Source organism: Emydura macquarii, unplaced genomic scaffold (genome assembly GCF_026122565.2).
Source record: "Emydura macquarii macquarii isolate MOO-44397 ecotype Brisbane River unplaced genomic scaffold, CSIRO-AGI_Emac_v2 contig_378, whole genome shotgun sequence".
Classification (NCBI taxonomy): domain Eukaryota; kingdom Metazoa; phylum Chordata; order Testudines; family Chelidae; genus Emydura; species Emydura macquarii.
This window is the reverse complement of record NW_027130515.1, coordinates 804,165-824,267: the sequence shown is the minus strand read 5'-3', so window position 1 is coordinate 824,267 and position 20,103 is coordinate 804,165. Positions and strand designations below refer to the sequence as shown.

General features: G+C 45.5%; 1 protein-coding gene across 1 annotated transcript in view; it reads left to right on the top strand.

Annotated features, from left to right (window-relative positions):
- NSD1 (nuclear receptor binding SET domain protein 1) overlaps positions 1-20,103 on the top strand; it is a 104,373-nt gene that overhangs the window by 28,409 nt on the left and 55,861 nt on the right. The window contains exons 3-5 of the mRNA XM_067535218.1: positions 433-568; positions 8,107-8,279; positions 12,216-14,796. Of these exons, the coding sequence (XP_067391319.1) occupies positions 433-568; positions 8,107-8,279; positions 12,216-14,796 (2,890 nt within the window). The remainder of the gene's footprint in view (positions 1-432; positions 569-8,106; positions 8,280-12,215; positions 14,797-20,103) is intronic.

The window sequence follows — 20,103 nt, the reverse complement described above, 5'->3', positions numbered from 1 at the left end:
AACTCTGTTTCCTACGTTTATCTGAGAAGCAGGGTAGTATTAGCTGGTATGTGCCCAGCAGCCTTCCTTTACTCAGCGAGGCAGATATTGTGCATCTGTAGTTCTGATCACCCCCTCTAGCCAGAAAAATCTTGAGATATTCTGCTTCCTGGTCTATGGACCAGGATGTCTGATTGAGTTGGATAGTAACCAGCACTGGCTGTGAGCTAAAACATTTTATGCTGAACAGTGTGATGTCTGGCTACAGTGGACTGGGAGGAAGTGGTTGGTGTCCAGTGAAAGATATAAAAGGAAGAAATATTAGGTTTTTTAAAAACAAAATTGTTATCTTTGGTGATTGTATGTCATATGGTGCTCCAACGAGATGTGAGACTCTCTTCAACGGTGTCTGTATCTTAACTTGATTCCTCATGTTCTGATTTCTGTCCAAAGAATCGAGCCAAGAAGAAACCTGCTCCAGTGAAGTATGAAGTTGGTGATCTAGTCTGGGCTAAATTCAACAGACGACCATGGTGGCCCTGCACAGTCTGTCATGATCCAGTGCTTGACTGTCACTCGAAAATGAAAGGTAATGTATCCACTTGTACTACACGTTTAAGAGTGCCACAGTTGCTGTGGTTCCTTAATATGAATAAGCATTTGGACAGCCCTTAAACTGCAAGTCAGTGCACAGAGGTTAAAAAAGACAGTCCCTGCCATGAGAAACATGATATAAATTAGACCAAGGCTGATCATGAAGATAGCAAAGGAAGTTTAGGAACAGGGAGATGAAGGTTAACACAAATGAGAATGATGGCGGGCAGATAGCAGTTGGGTCTTGTAGGTGCTGGCGTTTTAAAATGAGCGTTTATGTAGGACGAGGCATGGAGTAGGTAGCACAAGAACAGAGGTCAGTGATACAAAGCAAGAGATGCATGTTCTGAGGAGTAGAGGGGCGGTGCCTGGTGCAGACCGAGAGGGATGGTGTTGCAGGCATAGAGCAGCATGAAAAGGGCAGAGAGGACAAGATGGGAGGGGAGAGAGGATGGGGCAAGATGAGACAGTTGGGCAGAGTGCTAGGAGACCTGTGGGAGTAGGATAGGGGCAGGCACAATTGTACAGAGCCTTACAGGTGAAGGCAAGGAACTTGAACTGTACATGGAAAGAAACGGGGAGGCAGTGAATGGATTCAAGGAGGTTGGTGGTGGAAGGGGAACAGAGCAGTGGGAGGGGGAGACTGTTTTAGGTGATGGATGTGAGGGAGAGTCCTACAGATCAATAGATCACAATCTTCCAGGTACAAAGACTTGAGGGGAAGATAAGTTTAGTTTTTGCCTCGTTTTGTATAAGGAAGTGAAGGGACGTCCATGGGGAGTTATCGGAGACCTTGGGAGAGCTGGAGATTGAGTGGTAGATCTGAGAGCCGGTTGCACGGGGTAATGGACCATGGGAGCAGATGAAGGGTGAGTGTGGAGGATGAGAATGAAGGGGACCAAGGACAGATCCCTGGGGCACATGCACAGGGAGAGGGAGCAGGAAGAGGATTATCCTTGGGTAATAGTCAGAAAGAGGAGAGGGCCAGGAAAGGACAGAGTCCTGTGAGCACAAGGCAGAGGGAGGGGTTCAGGTGAGTGGTCAGTGGTGACCGAGGTAGCAGAGATGCCAGGTGAACAGAAGAAAAGAGACCCTTTGATTTGGAAACTGACCTTGCACTTCACACAGATGTATTTAAACTGCTGTGCCTGGAAAGTTAGCTACAGTAGGGACTCTTTTATTCCAGCATAGCATGAATGGAGGGGCCTGCATATATCTTTCTCCTTGTTTTCCCTCCAGCCTCTGTTTCCACATTCCCTTAGTAACTGAAACACCTTTAAAATGTCAGTCTGTCTGGGATAGTGCTTTGTACACAGGAGAGGCTGCCATTTAGTGATGTGTTGCTTCTGCAACTTTAGTGGCCCTCGCCAGTCCGAAGGGCTAGACTCTGAGAACATGCAGTGTTAGTGACTATCAGCTCAGACTGTTCTTCACCTGATTTTTTTCTGTCACGTGTGTTATTACACATAATTTCATAGATGGTATGTCACGTCCCCCTCAGGTTCAGCAGCTTCATCACATTCTCATTTTCTCTCTCTCTGGCTTCCCCCCCCAAAAGCCTTCCACCCTAGTGTTAGATAATATCTGCACATATAATTTAAATATGCAGCAATGTAAGCAGCTCAAGGCCCTCAGGGACCAAGTACGGGCTCTTGAGACTAGAGTAGCTGAAGGGGAGGAGCTAAAGGCAACAGAGAGGTACATAGACGAGACTTTCCAGGACACAGTAGAGCAGTCCCACCCCCAGTCTGAAGCCTCTGTTCTGTTGAGGAGGATGAAAGTTCAGGGAAGGAGAACATCAAGCTGGAGTGGAGGGAAATGATCCCATAGTGGGACCCTCCTTCCAGATGATGCCGTGGTATCCTCTCACACTCAGGATACCCCTCCAAGGGAGGGAACCCCGGTTATTGGGAAGAGACAGGTAATAGTAGTGGGGGTTCAATCATTAGAAATATAGATAGCTGGGTTTGTGATGAACGGGAGAACTGCATGGAGAATTGCCTGCCAGGTGCGAAGGCTGCAGAGTTTTTGAGATATCCAGACAGACTTATGTGCAGTGCTGGGGAGGAGTCGGTGATCGTGGTACATGTAGGTACCGGTGACACAGGGAAGGATAGGAGACAGGTCCTGGAGGCCAAATTTAGGCAGCTAAGTAAGACATTAAAGTCCAGAACTTCCCTGGCAATACTCTCTGAAATGCCACCAGTTCCCCAGTCAGGCCCAAGTTGCTTGGCAGAACTTCAGGGTCTTAATGCGTGGGTGAGATGATGGTGTTCGGAGGAGGGGTTTAGGTTTATTAGGAAGTGGGGAACCTTCTAGGAAAAGAGGAGCCTAGACAGGAGGCTGGGCTCCACCTGAACCCAGATGGTGCCAGATTGCTGTCATGTCAAATGGAAAAGGTCATAGAGGAGTTTTGAAACTAAGGGCTGGGGGAAAACCAAGAGGTGTGGAGGAGAACTCTGTTCAGACAGACATCCTTCAGGGAGAGGATCTCGTAACGGGGATTCTCTATACCTAGTAAGGAGGAGAGGCTAGAAGTTGCTAAAGTGCAGGTAGGAAGTGAAGAGAAACAGTCAAATGAAACGAGTCCCATTCAATTACATTACGTGAAGGCAGACAACTAAATAATGACTAATTTTATAAGTGCTTGTATACAAATGCTAGCCCTGTAAATAATAAGATGGGTGAACTCGAGTACCTGGAATTTAAATGAGGGTATTGATATAATAGGCATCCCAGAAACTTGGTGGAACGATGATAATCAATGGAATACGGTAATAGCAGGGTACATAATGTATAGGAATGTCAGAGCAGGTCATGCTGGTGAGACTATATGTGAAAGAAAGCATAGAGTCAAATATAGTACAAATTTTAAATGAACCGAACTGTACCATAGAATCTCTCTAGATAGAAATGTCATGCTTGAATATTAGGAATATAGCAGTGGGCATGTACTGCTGACCTCCTGACCAGTATGGTGGTGATAATTGTGAAATGCTCAGGGAGATTAGAGAGGCTATACAAAAAGAAAATTCAATAACAATGGGGGATTTCAACTGTCTCCATATTGACTGGATACATGTCACCTCAGGACAGGATGCAGAGATAAAATTTCTAGACACTATTAATGACTGTGTCTTGGAACGGCTAGTCCTGGAACCCACCCAAAGGAATGCAGTTCTTGATTTGGCTCTAGATGGAGCACAGGATCTGGTAATAGCAACCATAATGTAATTAAATTTAACATCCTTGTAGGGGGGATAATAGCAGAGAACTCCACCACTGAAGCATTTAACTTCCAAGAAGGGGAACTACACTAAAATGAGGAGGCTCATTAAACAAAAATTAGAAGGAAGAGTCACAAGAGTGAAATGCCTGCAAGCTGCATGGAAACTTTTTAAAAACATCATAATAGAGGCTCAAACTAAACGTATTCTCCCAATAACAAAAATGGCAGTATGGCTAAACAGAGTAAAAGAAGCAGTTAGAGGCAAGAAAGCATCCCTTAAAATCGGAAGTCATATCCTACTGAGGAAAATTGACTTGCCAGAGTTTATCCTTCTTTTTATGTAAAAATATAATTAGGCAGGCCAAATAAGAATTTGAAGCACAACTGGCAAAAGACTCAAAAAGTAACAGCAAAATTTATTTAAGTACATCAGAAGCAGGAAGCTAGCTGAATAATTTGTGAGGCCACTGGGCAAATGAGGTGCTAAAGGAGCACTCAAAAAAGACAAGGCCATCGCAGAGAAGCAAAATGAATTCTTTGGCTCAGGCTTTGCTGCGGAGGATGTGAGGGAGACTCCCGTATCTGAGCTATTCTTTTTAGGTGACAGATTTGAGGAACTGTCCCATATTGAGGAGTCAGTAGAGGAGGTTTTGGAACAAATTGATAAATTAAACAGTAATAAGTTACCAGGACCAGAATATATTCACCCAAGAGTTCTGAAGGGCCTTAATTATGAAATTCCAGAACTACTAACTGTGGTATGTAACCTATCATTTAAATTAACTTCTGTACCAGATGACTGGAGGATAGCTAATATGACACCAATTTTTAAAAAAAGGCTCCAGAGGCAGTCCTGGCAATTACAGACCGGTATGCCTAACTTCAGTACTAGGCAAATTGGTTGAAACTTTACTAAAGAACAGAGTTTTCAGACACATAGATGAACACAATATGTTGGGGAAGAGTCAACACTGCTTTATGTAAAGGGAAATCATGCCTCACCTGTCTATTAGAATTCTTTAAGCCGGTCAACAAGCATGTGGACAAAGGCAGTCCAGTGGATATAGTGTACTTAGACTTTCAGAAAGCCTTTGACAAGGTTCCTCACCAAAGGCTTTTAAGCAAAGTAATCAGTCATGGGATAAGAGGGAAGGTCTTCTCATGGATCAGTAATTGGTTAAAAGACAGGAAACAAAGGGTAGGAATAAATGGTCAGTTTTCAGAATGGGGACACCAGAACATGGGGTTGCATCACTAACCATCCTGGTTAATAGCCATTGATGAACCTTTCCTTCATGAATTTATGAATATGTTGAACAGGTCTCCCAGGGATCTGTATTGGGACCTGTACTGTTCAACATATTCATAATGATCTGTAAAATGGAGTAAACAGGGAGATTGCAAAGTTTGCAGACCATACAAAATTACTCAAGATAGTTAAGTCCAAAGCTGACTGCGAAGAGTAACAAGGGATCTCACAAAACTGGGTGACTGGGCAACAAAATGGCAGATGAAATTCAGTGTTGATAAATGCAAAGTAATGCACACTGTAACGTGTCCACTATACATACAAAATGGTGGGGTCTAAATTAGCTGTCACCACTCAAGTAAGAGATCTTGGAGTCAGTGTGGACATTTCTTTGAAAACATCTGCTCAATGTGCAGCGGCAGTCAAAAAAGCTAACCATGTTAGGAATCATTAGGCAAGGGATAGATAATAAGACAGAAAATACCATATGACCACTATATTAAATCCATGGGACACTGCACCTTGAATACTGTGTTCAGTTCTGGTTGCCTCTTCTCAAAATATATATTGTAGAATTGGAAAAAGTTCAGCAAATAAAAATGTACAGACAACAAAAGTGATTAAGGATATAGAACAGCTTCCACATTAGGAGAGATTAAAAAGACTGGGACTGTTCAGCATGGAAAAGAGATAACTACGGGGAGCTGTGTGTCTACAAAATCATGAATGACTTGGAGAAAAGTGAATAAGGAAGTATTATTTACCCCTTCCCATAACAAAAGAATCAGGGGTCACCCAATGAAATTAATAGGCAACGGGTTTAAAACAAACAAAAGGAAGTACTGCTTCACACAACTCACAGCTGACCTGTGGAACTCGTTGTCAGGGCATGTTGTGGAGGCCAAAAGTATAACGGGGTTAACAAATAATTAGATCTAAGTTCATGAAGGACAGGTCCATCAGTGGCTATTAGCCAGGATGGTCAGGGATGCAACCCCATGTTCTGGGTGTCCCTGAACTTCTGACTGCCAGATGCTGGGACTGGACGACGGGATGAATCAAGCAATAATTGCTCTGTTCTGTTCATTCCCCCTGGCGTGTCTGGCACTGGCCGCTGTCAGAAGACAGGACACTGGGCTGGATGAATTGTTAGTCTGACCCCGTATGGCCATTCTTGAGGGTTTTTTAAAACGTCCAAACTACTGCTGTTGGGACACCTCTTGTGAGCATGTAAGGGGCATTTTCTATTTTTGTCAGGGTCTAGTGTGAATGATTGTCTAATAATAATCCTTTTACAGCTGTGGGTTATTATTTCTAAAACGGGAATTCTAAATGGAGGTAACATGCTGGTTATCAGGTTCCAACTAGCGTGCTTGCTCTAGTGCCTCTGACCACAGACCTCCCCGCACATTCTGTCCCTGCTCAGATCAGAACAACTGTGGGAAAAATCTTCCTTTCCCTGAATTTTTAAAAATCGTGCTCTCCCTTCTCCTCCTCTAATTAGCAGGTGACAGACTTTAGATACCAATTGACTCTTTGGTGTTTGGTGCTTTTGGGCAAATGGAGTTTCCAGTGTTCTGCGCCCACCTCTGAAATGTACAAGTTCTCCCACCTGACTGCTGCTCCCTGCACTTGTTATGGAAACAAAAACTGGATTGTTCAAAGCCAGGCAGGTTGCTTCAAACCCATCACTTGCACAGAGAGCTTGTCCCGCCTGTGACACAGTGATTTGTTTAAAGCAGGTTCTCTCAGTGCAGTGAGACTGGCTGGTTCAGGGATTGGGAATCGGATACATGCAGTCTTTTGCCTCTTGTCTTTGGCTTGACACTAGCTCAGGTGAGTATTTGCCAGAAGTCTGAGTGCTGTACCGTGTCCTAGCTGGTAAGGGAGTTGGTGGTCTGTCTAATTCCTAATGTCAATTTCTCTAGAACACAGCTGTGGTTGGCACCATTGTTGGCACTCTCAGAAGAGAAGCCAAGGACTGACCTGCCCTGTCACCGCTAGAGGTGGTCCCTGCAGAACAGCGTGGAGACATGGTGGTGGGGCAGTATGGGGAAGAAGCCTGGAATGCCACTGCCCTCCCTAAACCCTGTTTGTTCTGATGCCCTCAGTCTAATGCCTGTCACAAGCACTCAGCATCCCTTTCAGCATGTAGCCCTCTTGTTCCTGGACCATGCTGAGTTCACTGAATGCCCTTATCCAGAAAACACCTTTTAAGAATAAAAGCAGGGACACACTTCCAGGTAGGTGCCTGTAGTGGAGTCCTGCCGTTGCCCCCGGGGTGTGCGGGTACCCAGCATAACTGCACAGCGTCACAGACATTGCGCACACTCAGAGTAAGGACTAGATGTGCCATGTTTATTTTCTGCTCCTGAGAGTCCCACACCTGCTGTCACCAACATTTTATGTCCAGGATAGATGTTCAGTGTCAGGCAATGATCTGCTGAACAAGATGGAAATTATGGCCTAGGATGTTTGAGGGTTTCCTCTCCCAGATTCCGATACAGAGACAGGAGGGCTCTTCTCTCTGGGGGTTTGGGAGAAGGCGGTAATATATGAATGAACCATAGTCCAAAGGTATCTAGTTCCTAGGTATCTCTAGCCCACCTGCCTGCAGTTTTCCCAACCATCTAGAGGACTAGATTGCATGATCATCAATGGGATTAAAATTAGGTAACTTGCATGTTTTATTAATTTCCTGTTGAGACGGAAGATGATTAGGGTGTTTTCATCACATCATTGGAGTCCAACTCTAGGTCTCTGCTCCAGTGCGGAAGAGTCGCCTAGACCTGTAGATCAACTATTTAACAGCAAACTCCTCTCCAAGATGCAAAATACCAACCAAACAGCGAGGAAAACGAAGAGACAAAAGTATGTCCACCAACTGTCTGATCAGGAATTCCCATAGGTGTCATTCCCTTGGGAATTTAGGATGATGTTAGGAGAATGTGTGGAGAATCTACTAATAAATTTGCTGTCACTTTCTGTGCTTCCTTTTCCACCCCAGTGTACTGTTTTAAGCAAAGCATTAATCCTGTCTAATTTCTTTAAATAGTTTCCAATCGGAGACCATATCGCGAGTACTACGTAGATGCCTTAGGAGACCCTTCTGAGAAAGCCTGGGTTGCAGGAAAAGCTATTGTACTGTTTGAAGGCAGACATCAGTTTGAAGAGCTACCTATCCTTCGTAGAAGAGGGAAGCAAAAAGAAAAAGGCTACAAGCACAAGGTAAAGCTTCGGTTCTTGGTAGCTTGTTTTGCTATCTCTTTTCTGAGATTAAAAAGTAGCTTGCACTTGCATAGCAGAATTGTTCTTGTGTCTGGAAATGCACCCTGAAAATGGTTTTGTGCAGTGATAATTGTTAGGGCAGAGCTGGTAAATTGATTTGCAGAATTCCTGAGATAATCAGAGTTTTTAAGACAAAGAATTTTCCAGATTTGCTCTTATTTAAGGGCCTGGTCTGTAGTTTTTAAGTTTCTGTAGAGGGTATTCGGAGAGGTGGAGAAGTTGTCACCCTGTCACAGTTGGACAAGTTAACTTTCTGTCCCTTTCATTCAACAGTTCTGTTCTATAGTGTTATGTTTTGAAGTAACTTGCTTTGCTCTTCAATGACCTCTCCTTGCTGACTTGGGGACAGACCATGCTGTGCTACACTACTACATAAAATACAATCATCGTGTTTTAACACTGCTTCTGTAGTAAGTCGTATACACACGCAGAGGTCCTCATGATTTGACTTAAAAAGTACCTCACCAATCAGGCTTCGGAGGGGGTTGCATAGCCTTGCATATCATCTGCTCATGAAGCAGGTTCTGCTTGAGGTACAATCCTGGAGCAGACATGCCTTTGTACAACGTAAGAATGGCCATGCTGGGTCAGATCAATGGTCCATCTAGCCCAGTATCCTGTCTTCTGACAGTGGCTAATGCCAGGTGCTTCAGAGGCAATGAACAGAACAAGTGATCATCAAGTGATCCATCCCCTGTTGCCCATTCCCAGCTTTTGGCAAACAGCAACCCCTGCCCTTCCTGGCTCATAGCCATTGATGGACCTGTCTTCCAGGAACTTACCTAGTGCTTTTTTGAACCCCACTACAGTCTTGGCCTTCACATCATCCTCTGGCAAGGAATGCCACAGGTTGACTGTGTGTTGTGTGAAGAAATACTTCCTTTTGTTTGTTTTAAACTTGCTGCCTATTAATTTCATTTGGTGACCCCTACTTCTTGTGTTATATGAGAGAGTAAATAACTTCCTTATATACTTCTTTATTCACACTAATCATGATTTTATAGACCTCTATCATACCCCTCCACCCCCTTAGTCATCTCTTTTCCAAGCTGAAAACTCCCAGTCTTATTAATCTCTCCTCATGTGGAGGATGGTCCATACCCCTAATAATTTTTGGTGCCCTTTTCTGTACCTTTTCCAATTCCATTATACATTTTTTGAGATGGCGTGACCAGATCTGCACACAGTATGCAAGATGTGGATGTACCATGGATTTATAAGAAGGCAATATGATATTTTCTGTTTTAAATAATGTAATATTGTATAGAATCATAGAATCATAGAATATTAGAGTTGGAAGGGACCTCAGGAGGTCATCTAGTCCAACCCCCTGCTCAAAGCAGGACTAACCTCAGCTATATCATCCCAACCAGGGCTTTGTCAAGCCTCACCTTAAAAACCTCTAAGGATGGAGATTCCACCACCTCCCTAGGTAACCCATTCCAGTGCTTCACCACCCTCGTAGTAAAAAACTTTTTCCTAATGTCCAACTTAGACCTCCCGCCCTGCAACTTGAGACAGTTGCTCCTTGTTCGGTCATCTGCCACCACCGAGAACAGCCTAGCCCCATCCTCCCTGGAACCCCCTTTCAGGTAGTTAAAGGCCGCTATCAAATCCCCCTCACTCTTCTCTTTTGCAGACTAAACAAGCCCAGTTCCCTCAGCCTCTCCTCATAAGTCCTGTGCTCCAGCCCCCTAATCATTTTGGTTGCCCTCCGCTGCACTCTCTCCAACTTGTCCACATCCTTTTTGTAGTGGGGGGCCCAAAACTGGACACAATATTCTAAATGCGGCCTCACCAATGCCGAATAGAGGGGAATAATCACTTCCCGTGACCTGCTGGCAATGCCCCTCCTAATGCAGCCCAATATGCCATTAGCCTTCTTGACAACCAGGGCACACTGCTGACTCATATCCAGCTTTTTATCCACCATTACCCCCAGGTCCTTTTCTGCAGAGCTGCTGCCCAGCTCGTTGGTCCCCAGTCTATAGCTGTGCATGGGATTCTTCCTTCCTAAGAGGAGGACTCTGCACTTGTCCTTGTTGAACCTCATTAGATTTCTTTTGGCCAATCCTCCAGTTTGTTTAGGTCACTCTGTATCCTATCCCTACCCTCCAGGGTATCTACCACTCCCCCCAGCTTAGTGTCGTCCGCAAACTTGCTGAGGGTGCAATCTACCCCATCCTCCAGATCATTAATAAAGATGTTGAACAAAACCGGCCCCAGGACTGACCCCTGGGGCACTCCGCTTGTGACCGGTTGCCAGCTAGACATGGAGCCATTGATAACATAATATAACATAACATAATACAAGTTTCCTTCCCTACCACCTTATAAAGGTGCGCGAAGAAACTCGCCAGTGCAGCATCACTAAAGTGAAGGAATGCAGTGGGTCACTGGATGATTGCAAGTGAGCAGCCAGAGGGAAGCAATTGTATCTTACACTGATCGTTTCACGGCAAACAGCAGTGGCTGCTTTGTTGGTGGAACAGATTATATTCTTTCAGTGTAAGTGATTGGGTGATTCTAGTAAAGAGCACCAGAGGATTCACTACTCATATACAGAGGTCTGTGTTTGCTTTCCTTTCTCCTGGTTCCTTCTGCATGTGGGATATTCCTTACCTCTTCCTTCATTCAGGGTTTGCAGTTCTCTCCCTCTGTTCCCAGCCCGTTCATTAGCTCTGTGCTCCCAGTACTGCACGGCTTGAGTCCAGTTCCTTGAACGGCTGGGGTGTGTTGCTGGCATGGCTGCACCTATGTAAACCAAAGACATTACGTACTCGATATTCTGCGTTCGCATGAGCAAGTGGGTCACCCGTCAGGATCTCCTGCAGAGCCGCAAAAGGACTGGCTGCCTTGCACCACTGGGTTACTTGCCTTTCTTTAATCAGCTGAGGTTTTGTAGCTCACCCTTTAAAAGAAAAGTGATGGGGATTCAAAGTGCTCCCCCTGCCCCGTGGTTTGTTCTGCCTCAGGAATATTAATGAAAACCTGCGGTTTGTCATTGCTCAGCTAAGAGCAACGAACCCTGATTGAAAGCCAGTCGTCTTTAGATTTATACGGACGTCACAAGAGGGGCCTATCTAATGCCCTGGGCACCTTTTCTTATATTAAGGATACAGAAATCAATATGGCACCTGGGAGCCTTCTAAGCAAAAAGAACAGCTGGATGTGTTTGGGTTTATTCCGGGTGTCGGGTGTGTACTTGGGGTGGAAGAGACGGGGTATGCTGTGGGGAGTTGCAGTGTGAGGCAAGAAGGGTCAGGACAGAACAAACCAGCACTTTCTCTCTAAAGCGTTTAATAACGATGCGTGCTGAGGTGCCTCTGGCGGCTCAGTGGTTGAAGGTCCGGGGGTTCCTGGAGGATTCTCCTTCCTGAAGTCTGCTGCCCAGTTGTCGCATTAGGTTTGTGCACTCAGTCCCTGAGACAGGCCTGTGCCTTCAAGGACCCCTTTGCCAGTACTGACAGGCATGGAGGGAATCGCTCCATCCCCCCTTTCCTGGAAGGATGTCAGACATGATCCAGGTTTGAGAGTGTTCAGAACACTGACTGGCTGCCGTTACAGAAGCTTTGATAGCACTAGCAAAGCAAGCAGGAAACTAGTTGACTAGTAAGATCCAAGCAGTTCTGTAAGTAAGAGTTCATGGGTGGTTTGTTGGAGTCCCGTGCATTTGTGCTCTGGGGGTGTGCTGTCCAGGAGCCAAGCTGACTGTCTTGTCCTGCATCTCACGGCTAACTCCCGTCCTGGCGACTGCTGTTACATTTTGCATACACCGGAGCAGGGTAGCGTTCTCTCTCCCATGTTATAGCACTTTATTTCTGCTAAATGTTTATTTGATGGTAACTTCTTTTTTGTTTCCTCTCAAACGTTCAGGTTCCTCAGAGGTTTATGGCTAAATGGGAAGTCAGTGTTGGACATGCGGAAGACTTTCTTCTCCAGGGGACTGAGGATCAAAAGTGTAGTCAGAATTCCAGCAAGCTGAACAGTGAGGATGTGCAGTTAGAATCCTGCACAAATGGCTCTGTAATGAAACGGGACAGGCAGCTGAACGGCTGTTTTAAATCATTGGCATTTGACTCCAAACACTCAGCCAGTGAGAAGGGAAGATCGTGTACTAAATCACAAGCAAAAAAGAGCTCTGACAGCAGAAAAAGGACTAGAGTAAAAAAGAGCAGCACTAAACTGGAAGCATCTAGGAGAGAAATTAGAGAAAAGGTGCCAGAGAACATCGTTAGAACCATGATTGCTGGGGACTTGCCGGATAAACATGCATCACACGAACTTTGCCGGATAGCAAACACTTTAACAGCATCCAATGGTGCCATGGAAAACTACTTGCTCTCTTCTTTTGGAGAAAGACATTTTGAAAAGACAACCTTGAAGCAAGAGTCTGCGGCTCCTCATGGTGACTCCTTACGGGACACGCTCAAAGTGGATTTGCTTTCCAGCAGGTCTACAGAGAAAAAGAAAAGCCCTGTAGGCATTCTTTGCCGTTCCAAATTACAGGTTCACTATTCTGCAGCTGATCCTGCTATTGAGAAAAAACAAACTGAGTCCGATTCACTGACTTCCTTCTCTGATGATGGAGCCAGTGATCTAGACACTGTGGACCAAAGTTCCGATGCAGCTTGCAGCGCCCTGGAAACGAGTGACTCTGCAGATAAAGAAGAAAGGGAGTACTCTACAGGGACAAGGCGAAACATTAAATGTTCCATGTATCTCTCACAGAACAGCAGCAGAAGAGCCAGAAAAAGGTCCTCTAGAGATCACAGGCCTCCAGCAGGCTCTGTAGGTGGCAGAATTGATGCTGAATCTGTGGATGGGGAGCTCCAAGGATCAGCCTCAGACACCGAGATGCCTGTTACTACTTTAGAGTGTTCTTCAGCTCTAAGAAATGACCATCTTTCCCTTGCAGAGAAGCACCCTACACCCGAGAGTGTTTGCCGGGAGAGATCCCACATTGGGGCTACAAATCAACAGAATCTACAGCTGAAAACCATCAAAGTGCCCCAGCTCAGAGGTATAAGAAGCAAACACAAGGAGAGTGCTGCTGGGACAGAACCCCCTCTCACAGAAGAGGAATGTGGTAGGAATTGCTGCTCTTCTGACACCAAAGGTTTCACTGGACCTTCTGCCAAAAGTGGGAAAGTCGATAGTCATGAACCATTAAATAATGTGCATGAGAGAACCAGGGATTCTGCTGAAATAGAAACAGCCGTGGTGAAGCACGTCCTTTCAGAACTGAAGGAGCTGTCCTATAGGTCCATCAGTGATGAAGCTAGTAACTGTGGGGCACCTAAGGCCACAGCACCCTTACTGTTTTCTTCTGCCTCTGGGCAGGGTCGTTTGCCCATTGAGCCCGACTACAAATTCAGCACCTTGCTAATGATGTTGAAAGATATGCATGACAGTAAGACAAAAGAGCAGCAGCTGATGTCAGCTCAGAATATGGTCCCGTATCGAAATGCTGGCATGGGTGGTTCCTCTGGAAGTAACTCTGCAAGTGGCTTGAAGCCTTTGGCTGCTAAAGGACCCACTTATAAATTAGAAAAAAATGGGGATTGCATTCTGGAAGCAGCATGTCAGAACCCTAGTGCTAGTGAATCCTCATTTTTATGCAATGCTACAGCTAAGATAACTGGGCGGAGTACTAACAAAAGGGTTCCCCCAGATACTGCCCTTTCTGGTACAAATGGCACAAACTGCATTTCAAGACACAAGTGTTCAAAATCTAAGCAGTCATGCAAGCTAGTAGATAATGCACCATCAAACAGAAAGGATTTAAAACTAGAAGGGCTGAGCAAGGCACTAAATCGGGTGTCTGGTCATGCACTAGAGAGAGCCTCACTCCAGCGTGGGGATGCGCAAGGCTTGATTACTAGTCTTGTAGGTAAAGAAATAGAAGCAAAGGACAGGAAAGCGTCTCTTGAGCTAATGGAGCACTCTGCTGACGAAGACTCTGCATGTTCGTCTGATGACATTTTAGATCATATCGGGAAGAGGCCTGAACCTGATAAAAATACTGAGAGTTGCACTTCCACTGAAAATGGTGAGGGCCTAGAGTTGGATTCAGAAGTGACTAGTGAAAGCTCCCTGGGGGATGAGTCTAATGATGTCAATCATGTAGCACCCAAGAAGCGATGGCAGCGTTTTAACCAAAGCAGTGCTAGAACCAGTCGGCACGTTCATAGATCTAGGGAAGAAGAGCGCTCCAGGGGCACCTTTGAGGGCCTGAATTCTAGTGACTTTTCACTAAAGGGAAAGGAGTGCCTGGAGCATAGGCCTCCCACCCCTTCCCCGGGGCTGGAGGGAGACCTGACAGACCAGGACTGGGAGAATCACTTAGACTTAGTTGTGGAAAGTTTGAATGTATGTGATAAGCCAAACAATGATGTGATGCATTCAGAATCAGAGCTTTGCCGTTTTGCTTCCCAGTCTGAGTTCTCTTCACAAGGTAAGGAGTTCGATTTACACTAAGAGAGTGTGTGCGTGTGCATGTGTGTGGCTGTGCCGATGCATTCTGTAATCCTTTACTTCAAAAATATAAAACATTCAGTTATTGGCTGGTCTAAATCGAACGTTGAGGGCTCTGAGCTGCAGGCAATGTGTGACGTCGTGTTCTTAGACATCTCCACAATGAAGTGCGGAGTAGAGAGGAGGGTATTTGATTACATGATGATTTATTTGACATATTGGTCTAAAAGCTGAAATATATTATGGAGAGACAGTAGCTTCTCCATAGTGAAGTCTCTTTATAAGCTAGTTTTGACCTTCCATGCTCTCCCTGGAAGGTCACAACTTGCTCTTTCATTGGGTAGCTTAGTTCCAGAAAGTCTGGAGGAAAACAGGTTCTGTTCTTTGAACAGTTTCTTTGGCTCATTTTCTCTCACACAGTTGAGCCCAGTGACCACATTTGCTTTGTTCCGTTAGTCTCAACAAGGGTTGATGTCCCGACTGGTTTTTAGGGTGGGAGTTAATTAACTATTACAAGGGTTTAATTGGGAAACCTGTGGAGTTCCTAACCCACAGGCTGTTTTGGAATGGATGTTGCTGTTGACATTCATATTGTCCGTGAGGTGAGGAGCAGGAGGGAGAGAACCATGTGGGAAACTGGGGCTCAGTTAGATCTGGAAGAGAGCAGGTAGACCGAAGGATGCTTCAGCTCAAGTTGAATGGTCTGGGAAGCAGGAGGGAGGAAGCTGCAGAGGGATGAAATGTGGAGGAGCTCACGAAGTCTGTAGGCTCTCATCACTCAGTAGTTCTGAAAAGTTTGACAACACCTGAGAAAATTCAGTGGAGTTGTTCAAGTGTAGCTAATGTAGAGGTTTGTCTGCAAACTCATATTTCCACTGGTGATGCATGAACCCAAAAACCCAGCTTGGCTTTCAGATCCCAGAGCGAGCCATGAGGCATTTGACTTGGTACTGCATGACATTTTGATGAAAGAAAAATAGATTAGAATAATCAAAATAAATTTTAATTAGAAAGATATAAAATGAACATATAGTGTATATTAAATGACTTAAAAACTGGCTAACTGATAGGTCTCAACATGTAATTGTAAAATGGGGAATCATCGTTGAATGGGTGCGTTTCTAGCTGCATCCTGCAAGGATCTGTTCTTGGCCGTATGCTATTTAACATTTGTATTAATGATCTGGAAGAAAACAACAAATCATTATCAATAAAATTTTCAAATGAGACACAGATTGGGGTAGTGGAAAATAATGAAGAGCTCAGGTCACTGATACAGAGCAATCTAGATCACTTGGTAAGCTGGGTGCAGGCAAACATGCATTTGAATATGGTTAAATGTGAACATACACATCTAGGATCAAAGAACGTAGGCCATTCTTACAGAATGGGGAACTCCATCCTGGGAAGCAGTGACTGACAAAGGTTTGTGGTGGATAAACAGCTGAACATGAGCTCTCAGTGCAACACTGTGGTCAAAAGAGCTAATGTGATCCTGAGATGCATAAACGGGAATCTCGAGTAGGATAGAGAGGTTATTTCTCTCTCTTTGGAACTGGTGAGACCCCTGCTTTAGTAACTGTCCAGTTCCCCTGACCAGAATTCAGAGAGGATGTTGATGAATGGGAGAGGGCTCAGAGTAGAGCCACAAGAATGAGCAAACAATTAGAAAACATGCTTATAGTGACACTCAAAGAACTCAGTGTATTGAGCTTAACAAAGAGAAGGTTAAGGGGTGACTTGTTTACAGTCTAGAAATACCTACATATGGAACAAGTATTTAATAATGGATTCTTCAGACTAGCACAGAAAGGTAGAACATGATCCAGTGGCTGGAAGTTGAAGCTAGATAAATTCAGACTGGAAATAAGGCACATATTTTTGACAGTGAGGATAATTAACCATTGGAAAAATTTACCAAGGGTCATGGTGGACTCTCTCCATTTATTTTGTCCTCCCCTGAAAAGATCTGATCCATCAAACTGCATTGTGTGTCAGACTGGGGCAGAGCTCTGATCCATCAGCCAGTGTTACAAAACCACCATCAATTATTCTAACTGGAAGAATTTTAGAATTTGAGTTTACTATCTACTAATTTTGCTGTGTGTTTGCTGCTCATGCAGGTTTACTCTGCCACTTGCCCTTTTTATATTGTAATCGTTATTTCCTGATTGCCACCCATGCGTGTCACGCTACAGTACAGAGACAGGCAGCTCCTGCCCCCAGTGGGCGTCTGTACTATGGAAGACAAATTGAGTGAGGCTCAACAGATGTGTAATACATTGGGTGGCCAGGTGAAAGTCCTGTCTCAAAATGGTGGCATTTTAAATAATTCATTGAATCCTCTGATGGTTGCTACATGGTTTCTGAGCACCCAGCAATGTGTTGGTGTTTCAGATAAACAAACAAAGGTGTAATCCTCACCCCGAGGAGGTGCCTTGTAAATTGGCTCTGACCCAGGAAACAGTCACCAACCAACCAAAGGGGAGGGGTAAGAGTTTACTTGAGTGGCGTCCATGTCCTGATGGTTTGATGACCCTTTTACAATGTAAACACCCCTCACACCGCTCAGGTGAAATGGGAGCAGTGAGTCTGCAGGAGGGACTCCAACGAAGGGAGAGAGAGGGCTTGGGTTCGGCCCTTGCAAGTAAAGCGTGGCGGTGTTGGTGAACAAAGGCAGCAGAACGGAGGGCAGAGTGGGAGGGGTGGGCTGCTCCGGTGGCGTGCAGGGCGCTGTCGGAGAGCTGTCGGCAGGCACTGCATTGGGTAGGGCTTGGGACTCGGGAGGCCAGGATAGCTCTCACTGCCAGCACAGGCTTGTTGATAAGAAGTTACAAATTAGACCAGCGTCCCCAGTGAAACCTAACTCCAGCCCAACCTTTCCCCGCTGCTCACCTACCCACTAGTCACCTCCCCGGGGGTGTCGGCTTTGCAGTGCCCTGAGCGAGATCAGATTCTGCTTCTGTTCAGACCCAGGGGTGAAATCCATTGTGTATGAGGGAGCACAGCGAGATCACCCGTAGGGGGGTGGTGTTGAGGAGATGTGTAATGTTGTGAAGAATACACACCTGGAAGCTTTTCTGCCTTCCAGGGTATCGGTCAGGTTGGCTGTTAGGAAAGCTGAGAAAATTGTAAGTGATGTGACCTCTCACCAGTCCATAACAACGCTGGGGGGTGGCAAAAGAATGGTTGGTGGCTTATCGAAGAGAATCATTTTCCTCGTAGTAGTTGTGCTGTGAGAGAGTACAGCTAATCCTTGTTTGCACAGCCAGCGTAAGGCTGCCTCTATGTTACACAGACTTTACTGATACAGCTGTGCCAGCAGAGCCCTGGTGGAAATGCAGCATATGCCAATAGGCGTTTTTCTGTCAGCATAGTAACACCACTTCCCCGAACAGCCCAGGCACTCTTAACTCAGCAGTGCCACAGGGTGCCCCATTAACACACAGTTGCTGAAACGTACAAGCTCTTCACCTCCTTTTACAGCCCAGACACTCCCTCCCAACATTATTAAACAGGAAAAGGGGGGAAGAAAAAGGGCAGCCTGTGCCTGCTTCCTTCCCTCTGTGCTCTGGAGCAGGCACCAGCACAGGTGTGCAAAGGTTGGGACTAGAAACATCCGTGGTGAGGTATCCACTGGGGCAATGGTGTCTCCCTCAAGCTATCCCGAAGAAAGTGGCTGCATAGGAACCCTCACGCTCTTTTCTTTTCTGTAATCCTTCTGCACAGCACATCTATGCATGTGAAGAAGAGAGCCTGTTCTTAAATGCCGGTCACAGTTTGGGACACCCCAAAGACATGGTGTGTGCCAGGCCCTGCCTTGGGTAAATATTGACGGACTGAGACCATTTTGACCTGGCATCACAGCAATAGGTTGATCTCTAGGTCCACACCAAAACACACTTAGAAACCTTTTGAAAAACGACTGTCTTTTTCTGGGCTCGTATCTCTGTGACCCTGGCTCAGATGACCCCAAATGGGGGTCACCTGCACTACCCTGTACTTCCCCGAGGAATAGTTGAATTTCAAGAAAATCCACTTGACCTCTGTGTGCACATCTGCAGAAGAGGAGGCTATGTGAGGTGTGCAGTGCCCCGTTCACCTCAATGGAATGGTCTTAAGCGAATGAGATGCACCATGAGAATGGGGCAGCCCTGAGACATGTGGAATCTCTGTAACATGAAGCTTTTAAAACATGATTTGGGGACTTCAGTAACTCAACCAGAGGTGATGAGCTATTGCAGGAGTGGGTGAGGTTCTGTGGCGTATGATGTGCAGAAGGTCAGACTAGATGATCATGTTGGCCTTTTCTGACCTTAAGGTCTATGAAAAGTGATCTTAGCCTTCCCATACCTCAATGACTGGGCCATTCCTGTGCAGCAGTGCTGTCTTCCACCCAGGCTCTGGTCCAGGAGGTGGGGCTGCAGCTGAAAGTAAAATAATTCACATCAACCCCTGCACAGAAGGTACAATTTATAGGGGCGTATTTGGACTTGTTGACAGCCAGAGCCTATTTTCTTTCAGACAGATTCGTAACCTTGTCAGGTCTGGTACAGGCAATTCAGGGGAGTCCTCGGACCACACTAAGGAACTGTCTTCAGCTCCTGGGACATATGGCAACTTGCACCTTTTTGACCGATCATGCAAGACTACCCCTCCGCTGCTGCCAGGGTTGATCTCAGAATGACCTATTCTCCAGTCAGAGGCACCTGGGACAGACAGGTGACGGTTCCTCTACAAAGTGGGAACTCCCTAGACTGGTGGAAGGATTAACTCAGTGTCTGTGCAGGTGTTCCTTTCTGTCGCCCAGCGCCATACGTGACTCTAACAGATGCATCACTGTTGAGATGGATAGAGCACCTCAGTGCCCTCACGACTCAGAACACATGGACAACTCAGAAAATCAGTTTCTACATCAGTCTGTTGAAGCTCAGGGCTGTCAGAAACGCCTGTCTCCATTTCCTGCCCCTCATCAGGGCAAATTAATCAGGGTCATGGCAGACAACATGTCCTGCATGTTCTTTGTGAAAGAGAAAGTAGTTAAGGATATAGAGGTAAATGGCAACTGGGATAAAATACAACATGGTTTTATGAAGGGTAGATTGTATCAAACCAACCTGATTTTTCTTTGAGAAGATAACTGATTTTTTTTAGACAAAGGAAATGCAGTAGGTCTGATCTACCAGGATTTCAGTAAGGCATTTGATAAAGTTCCAAATGGGGAATTATTAGTTAAATAGGAGAAAATGGGAATAAGATAAGAACTGAAAGGTGGATGAGGAACTGG